At 47.0% G+C, this 7,734-nt stretch overlaps 1 protein-coding gene across 5 annotated transcripts in view; it reads left to right on the top strand.

Annotated features, from left to right (window-relative positions):
* Positions 1-7,734, top strand: part of RMC1 (regulator of MON1-CCZ1) — a 28,774-nt gene continuing 21,040 nt past the window's right edge. The window contains exons 1-5 of one of the 5 annotated variants that reach the window (XM_011713218.3): positions 1-210; positions 872-948; positions 3,731-3,815; positions 4,751-4,807; positions 5,944-6,030. In XM_011713218.3, the coding sequence (XP_011711520.1) occupies positions 109-210; positions 872-948; positions 3,731-3,815; positions 4,751-4,807; positions 5,944-6,030 (408 nt within the window). In that variant the 5' untranslated portion in view covers positions 1-108. Of the gene's footprint in view, positions 211-395; positions 529-574; positions 777-871; positions 949-3,730; positions 3,816-4,750; positions 4,808-5,943; positions 6,031-7,734 lie in introns of those variants that run through there. The other 4 variants (XM_011713233.3, XM_011713227.3, XM_071085532.1 and 1 more) reach the window with 4 other exon arrangements.

Genomic DNA, 7,734 nt, shown 5'->3' with positions numbered 1-7,734 from the left:
GCAGTCGCAGCCGCAGCCACCACCACAGTTCGGGCCGGGTTCCACCGCGAACCCCGCTCCACGCTGGCTGCCGCCCTCGGGGCCCCCACCGCGGTCGCGGCGCCCGCCATGGGCGAGGAGGACTACTACCTGGAGCTGTGCGAGCGGCCGGTGCAGTTCGAGAAGGCGAACCCTGTCAACTGCGTCTTCTTCGATGAGGCCAACAAGCAGGTCCGGCGGCCCGCGCCTTCCTCCCCCGCGCGGCCCTGCCGGGGTCGTGGGCGCACCAAGGCCGGTCTCGCGCGACCAGGCCCGAGCGTCCCCTCCTGTCCGGTCCTGTCCTGTCCCAGCGCGGGAGGCGGCGCACGCTCCTTCCCTGTTGGGTGGGCTCAGCCTCGGCCAGGTGTCCTCGCAGGTGACCCCGGGGCTGGACCCCCGAACCAGCTGCGCGGACGCAGTGGCCTCGTGGCCAGTGTCTCAACTGTTGGCTCGCCCGTCTTTTCTAGGCTTCTTTTGTTGTCTTTGTCATTAGTTACACTCTCAGTCAAGGTTTTAGACCTCGAAATTTTTATCTTCCTTGAAATTTTGTAAAGGGGGAAAAGGCTACTTCAAGCGCATCAGTGGTGCTGATGCGCGAACCGGCCTTAGAACTTGGAGCCGCGGGGACCCGACCCAGTGTGGCACAGTGGGCCACACTTGGAGTGGCATCCTTTTCGCTCTCTGCTCTTGGTTTTTAAAATTCACATGAGCAGCCAAACATCTGTACCTTGATATGTATTACTTTAGTTGAACCCAGGGTAGTGTATAACAGAAATAATCGCTTGCGGGTCGGCTTATGAGTTTAGATCCTTTCAGAGTTCAGGCTATTAACCTTGCTGCTTTTGCCTCTCAGGTTTTTGCTGTTCGATCTGGTGGAGCTACTGGTGTGGTAGTTAAAGGCCCAGATGATAGGAATCCCATCTCATTTAGGTAACGTCAAAGACACTTTAAGATCATTTTATCATGTAAACAGAATGGCGTTTTTCTAATTCAAAAGGTTTTTTATAATTTAGTCATTTGGCCTGCCCTAAGAGGCCTGAAGTGTGTGTGCGCACATGGAATCCCTGTCTGTAGGAGGGTCTTAGTGGCACTTACTAGCACCTCTTGTCAGAGTGGAATATCTGGAGCATTTCATTTGGGAGCCAAGTACTTCAAAAGTGGGCACCCACTTCCTGGCACTGGAAATTAACAAGTCAGGGTGAAGATGTGCCCATTTCCGGTTTGTTGACAGAGGAGGGCCTTCGTTTCTTTAGCCCAGGTATTTCCAGAGTAGCAGGTGAAGGAGATTCATTGTTTCTCATGTAGTAATATAAGAAAATCATGACTGCTACTTAAGGTGACTGCATGGTCACAGTTTGCACTGTTGAACAGCCCCTTTCACTTTCAGAAGTGGCTCGATTTGGATGATAAGCTATCTGGCCACGTTAACGCTGGTGCTTACAGAAGGTGAAAGTTTAATGTAGGCCCTCAGTTCAGTAGTGACTTAATTTTACTGTTGGCCTGTGTTAATGAGAAACTGTCTTTTTTTTTTTTTTTTTTTGAGAGAGGGCGCCTCCTTCTGTGCCCAGCTGGAGTGCATTGGTGAGATCTTGGCTGACTGCAACCTCTGACTCCCAGGTTCAGGCGATTCTCCTGCTTCAGCCTCCCAAGTAGCTGGGATTACAGGTGCCCGCCACCACGCCTGGCTAATTTTTTTGTATTTTTAGTAGAGATGGGGTTTCACCATGTTGGCCAGGCTGGTTTCAAACTCCTGACCTCAAGCGATCCACCTTGGCCTCCCACAGTGCTAGGATTACAGGCATGAGCTACTGCACCTGGCCTAAGCAAAGTTTTTTAAAGTATGGATGGGGTTTTAAAGTGTGGATGGGGTTTGAGCATGGGGTTTTGGGGAACTCCAGGTCTGTGTAACTGAAGGTTACACAGGGTGTGTCTACAGGGAAGGGAAATGGTGGTGGTGTGGCCACTGGCAGGGGTCAGCTTGAAACTTACGTATTCTCCTATGGAGTTAGAGCTTTATCTTATTGACATGTCAGGTGGCGTGTGGCATGATCGTGTCAGTGTTTGGAAAGATCATGGTGTTCACAGCACGAGGCTGGCTTAGTTGGGAGCCTGTCAGAGTTAGGGATACCATGGAGAGTAGCAGTCAGCCGAGCCAGGTGTAGTGAAGAGCGGAGCTCTGGCGATGTAGAGTGGCACTGCATAGGCAGTCAAGGGATACTTAGGAAGATGGGTCTCTGGTAAGACTCGGGGGTTGGTTGGGTGTGGAAAACAAGAGTGAGCCCATGATAATCTAGATTGAGGACGCTGAGAAGTTTGGAGGGGGGAAGGTACTGAATTTAAAAAGAGTTTTTAGACTGGGCACGGTTGCTCACATCTGTAATGCCAGCACTTTGGGAGGCCAAGGTGGGTGGATCACTTGAGATCAGGAGTTCGAGACCAGCCTGGCCAACATGGTGACACCCCATCTCTACCAAAAATACAAAAATTAGCCGGGTGTGGTGGTGCGAACCTGAAATCCCAGCTACTCAGGACGCTGAGGCAGGAGAATCACGTGAACCTGAGAGGCAGAGGTTGCAGTGAGCCGAGATCGTGCCACTGCATTGTAGCCTGGGCGACAGAGCAAGACTCCATTGCAAAAAAAAAAAAAATTTAAAAGCAGCTTTATCGAGACATAGTTGGCACACAATAAACTGTACACACTTAATATTATACAATATGTGAGTTTTGACATGTATATACCCATGAAACCATCACCATAGTCAAGGCAACGAACATATTCAGACCCTGAAAAGTTTCCTTGAGCCCCTCTGTAATCCATCCCTTGAGTTTGCTTTTTTAAAATGAATTTTTAGGCCGGGCGCGGTGGCTCAAGCCTGTAATCCCAGCACTTTGGGAGGCCAAGACGGGCGGATCACGAGGTCGGGAGATCGAGACCATCCTGGCTAACACGGTGAAACCCCGTCTCTACTAAAAAAAAAATACAAAAAACTAGCCGGGCGAGGTGGTGGGCGCCTGTAGTCCCAGCTACTCGGGAGGCTGAGGCAGGAGAATGGCATGAACCCGGGAGGCGGAGCTTGCAGTGAGCTGAGATCCGGCCACTGCACTCCAGCCTGGGCGACAGAGCGAGACTCCGTCTCAAAAAAAAAAAAAAAAAAAAAAATGAATTTTTAATTTAAAAAAGTATGTATTTGAATAGAGGCAGGTCTTGAACTCCTGTGATCCTCCTCCATCCTCTCACAGTGCTGGGATTACAGGTGTAGGCCACTGTGCCCAGCTGAGTTCACTTTAACTTCTGTCTGAGGCGGTCATGAGACACTTTAGTGGAGCCATCTGGTGCATCGCAGGTTTGCATAATGAATGCGCTGTGAGATGCACAAGTAAATAGTTCTTTCCAGAAGCTTTGCTGTGAGAGAGAAACAGCAGTCATGGAGAAGGCTCCTGTGCGGGTCTATAGTTATTTATGTTGCGAACAATTCTCAGGTGATATGTGTGTGTGATCTCAATTCTTCAATCACTTGTTTTCCCAGCAAGTTGTTTCCAGTTGGATTTGGTAGTTTGAAAGAGGTCCTACCGATGGCTTCCGAAACATAACTTTAATTTTAGACTAGAATTTGCTGCCTCCTGAATATAGGTTGTGTCTTTTGCCTTTTCAATAAATGATAGTAGCTAGAATTAGATTATTTAACTACTAACACATTCTTTCTTCTTAAAGAATGGATGACAAAGGAGAAGTGAAGTGCATTAAGTTTTCCTTAGAAAATAAGATATTGGCTGTTCAGAGGACATCAAAGACTGTGGTAAGACTTATCTTTAAAATATAGCATTAAAGGGCATTAGAAATGCATTTGGAAGAGAAGGAATTGCAAATTTTCAGTGTTAAAGGAAACTTATTATCTTACTGTTGTGAAAGGTGTAGTTATGTTGCATTGTATTAGAGCCTTCAAAAACGAAAAAGACATTCGAGTGGGTTAAAAAAAATGACCTTAGTTTGATTTTTAAATTACATTAAACATTTTTTTTGAGCCAGTCTTCCTTTGTTGCCCAGGCTGGAGTGCCGTGATGTGATCTCGGCTCACTGCAGCCTCGATCTCAGGCTCAAGTGATTCTCCCACCTCAGCCTCCCTTAAAAATTGTTAAAAAGTAATTTGGAACTTTGTGTGTCTTTTGTATTGCTTGATAGCTAGCAGCATAGACTGTGTGAGGTATATTTTTGGCTACTTTGTGAATTAGCCTTCTCATCTCTCATTTCTGAGTGCTAGATCTGATAGGAGCAGATATTCCAAGTCGAAACAGCCTGCAAGCACTTTAGCCCTTGTAAATGTTCGCCATTGCTGTTTGTAGAGTAGAGGGAAGGCTGTTCCAAACAGGCAGGATCCTCTCGTGGTTTCTTCCATCAGTTTTAAGTGTTAAAGTCTTGGGGATGCCTCTTAGTAAGTGCAGCAACACATTTCTCTGACATCAGCTGCTTGAGGAATGAATTTGGAAAGGAGTTACTAAACTGTAACTGAATATTTGTATTAACTTAAGAAAAAAAACTGAATCGTAAGCCTGCTGCTATTGAGACAGATGATCCGAATTGGTCTTTTTATCTTTCCTGTGTTTGGGTTGTCTTCAGTTATTTTCTGGTCACTTTTTAAGTTAATATTTATCTTTTTCTTGTAGTATGCCAACATAGGTTGGCAGTATGCTGCCTAATCCAAATTTGTGTGTATGTGTGTGTTTTTCCTTTCAGGATTTTTGTAATTTTATCCCTGATAATTCCCAGCTGGAATACACACAGGAGTGCAAGGTATGACCCCAGGCCCTTTCTCAGCGGCTGGCATCAGTGGTGTTGAGCTGGGTGATGTTGTGGAGAGCGGGGGGCATCGGGGCCACAGGGAGCCCAGACTTGAAGTCAGACCGTCCCTCATGTTGATTCCAAAACTGGAGTCAGGCGGGGTGTTTGCTTTGTGACACTGAACAGTTTTCTGAGTTTGAAAGCTTGTTCCTTTGGAGCGGGGAGGGTTCAATGGATGACGCGTGGTGAACACCCAGTGGTGCCAGCCCTTGGGGGCTGTCGTCTGTCTTGCCCTTTTTCTCCTCACTGGGCCGACAGCACATCTGGGTCTGGGCCCTGGGATCCCTCACAGCCACATGGAGCGGAGGTTTCTGGTGAGGAGTTTCTTTTTCTCTTTCCTGAAGTTTCCTTTCCTCAATTTGTTGTCTTTGTCTTGTCCTTTCTTTCTTGCTTCCCCCAGGTGTTGATTCTAATCCACATTAATGAGATTTGCTGGGTGTGGTAAACTAGGCTAGAGGGAGCTGAGCTAAAAGTGGCAGTGTGGCACCCTGGGCGCTGACAGAGGCTGCTAGTGGTTGGGGTAGGGCTTTCTGCATCTTTGGGGCTGTTTTGCTCAGTGGAGTTCAGGGTGGACTATTCAATGAGGAGAGGTGCGTCCCCACCACTGTCCCCCTGCCCTGTGGTGGCCCCGTGTGAGGAGGCCCTCAGCCCAGCCCTGCTCAGCCCTGTCTGCCCTTGAGCGAGTAGGGCGTGTGTCTCAGGGTCCTCAGCCCACTTTGGTCAACACTCGCTAAAGACCCTTAGGCCTTTGTACATTTGTAATAACAGTCTTTGTAACATGGGTGACTGAGAATGTCGGCAGTACGGTGCTTCCTGCAGGTAGAAGCTGCTGTCTATGAGCTCTGGTTGGTTACCTTTCTACAAAACACACACTTCCCCTGTTCTGTTTAGGATTCAGGTTCTTGAATGAAGAGTTACGGGCAAAAATCAGGGAACGGTATTTCCAATAAAATTTGTTTTGTTAATTAGTAAACTTTCCGAGGAACTTTCATTAAAGAATGACAAACTGCAGAGATTGTTAAGCTTTTGAACAGTTATATATATTTTTTCTTATTAATTAAAAATGTTTTTAAAAAATTTTTTCTTAGACTAAGAATGCCAACATTCTAGGATTCTGCTGGACTAGTTCTACTGAAATTGTCTTCATAACAGATCAAGGAATCGAATTTTACCAGGTATTATGTTTATCATTTATGTTTGTTGGTAAAAGTTCAGTGATAGCATTCTGGCAGCCTTTTGAATTCAGTACTGAAGAGAATTTTTTTTTTTTTTTTTTTTTTTTAGCATTTTTTAGAGATGGAATCTTGCTCTGTTGCCCAGGCTGCAGTGCAGTGGCATCATCGTGGCTCACTGTAATCTCAAACTCCTGGGCTCAAGCAATCCTCCTGCCTCAGCCTCCTGAGTAGGTAGGACTACATGCATGTACCATCATGCCTGGCTAATTTTTATTTTTATTATTTTATTTTATTTTATTTTTTTGAGATGGAGTTTTGCTGTTACTGCCCAGGCTGGAGTGCGATGGCATGATCTCAGCTCACCACAACTTCCACCTCCCAGGTTCAAGTGATTCTCCTGCCTCAGCCTCGTGAGTAGCTGCGATTACAGGCGTGCGCTACCATGCCTGGCTAATTTTGTATTTTTAGTAGAGACGGGGTTTCACCATGTTGAGGCTGGTCTCGAACTCCTGACCTCAGGTGATCTGCCCGCCTCGGCCTCCCAGAGTGCTGCGATTACAGGCGTGAGCCACCGCGCCCGGCCCTGGCTAATTTTTAAATTTTTTTGTGGAGATGAAGTCTTGCTCTGTTACCCAGGCTGGTGTCAAGTTCCTAACCTCGACTCCTGCCTTGGCCTCCCAAAGTGCCAGGATTTCAGGCATGAGCTGCAGCACTCAGCTTTAGTCTCTCGCTGGGGATTTTATTCTTTTTTTTTTTCTAATTGCAAGTAATACCTTAAAAAAAGAAAGCGGGGGGTGGGGCTTGGTGGCCCATGCCTGTAATTCCAGCTGTTTGGAAGGCCAAGGTGGGCGGATGGCTTGAGTCCAGGAGTGTGAGACCAGCCAGGCCAACATGATGAAATCCCATCTCTATAAAAAATACAAAATGTTAGTCAGGTGTGGTGGGGTGCGCCTGTAGTCCCAGCTACTTGGGAGGCTGAAATGGGAGGACTGCTTGAGCCCAGGAGGCAGGAGGTTGCAGTGAGCCAAGATCACACCACTGTACTCCAGCCTGGATGATAGTGAGACCCCATCTCAAACAAACAAAAAAAAAAACTTCATTAAAAAGTGGGCAAAGGTCAGGCGCAGTGGCTCACACCTGTAATCCCAGCACTTTGGGAGGCCGAGGCGTGCAGATCACCTGAGGTCAGGAGTTCGAGGCCAGTGTGGCAAACATGACGAAACCCCATCTCTATGAAAAACACAAAAATTAGCCAGGTGTGGTGGCAGGTACCTGTAATCCCAGCTGGTAGGGAGGCTGAGGCCAGAGAATTGCTTGAACCTGGGAAGCGGAGGTTGCAGTGAGCTGAGATGGTGCCACTGCACTCCAGCCTGGGCAACAGAGCAAGACTCCATCTCAAAAAAAAGTGGGCAAAGAACATGAGCAGACACTTTTTAAAAGAAGACATACATGCGAGCAACAAACATAAAAAAGCTCAACATCACTGATCATTAGAGAAATGCAAATCAAAACCACAATGAGATACTATCTCACACTAGTCAGCATAGCTATTATAAAAAAGTCAAAGAATAACAGATGTTGGCAAGGTTGTAGAGAAAAGGGAACCCTTATGCACTGTTGCTGGGAGTGTAAATTAGTTCAACCTTTGTGGAAAACAGTATGGCGATTCCTCAAAGAGCTAAAAGCAGAACTACCGTTTGACCT

The sequence above is a fragment of the Macaca nemestrina genome, chromosome 19 (genome assembly GCF_043159975.1).
Source record: "Macaca nemestrina isolate mMacNem1 chromosome 19, mMacNem.hap1, whole genome shotgun sequence".
Lineage (NCBI taxonomy): Eukaryota > Metazoa > Chordata > Mammalia > Primates > Cercopithecidae > Macaca > Macaca nemestrina.
Note: the sequence above shows the minus strand (reverse complement) of the source record. Positions and strands in the feature narration are given on the sequence as shown.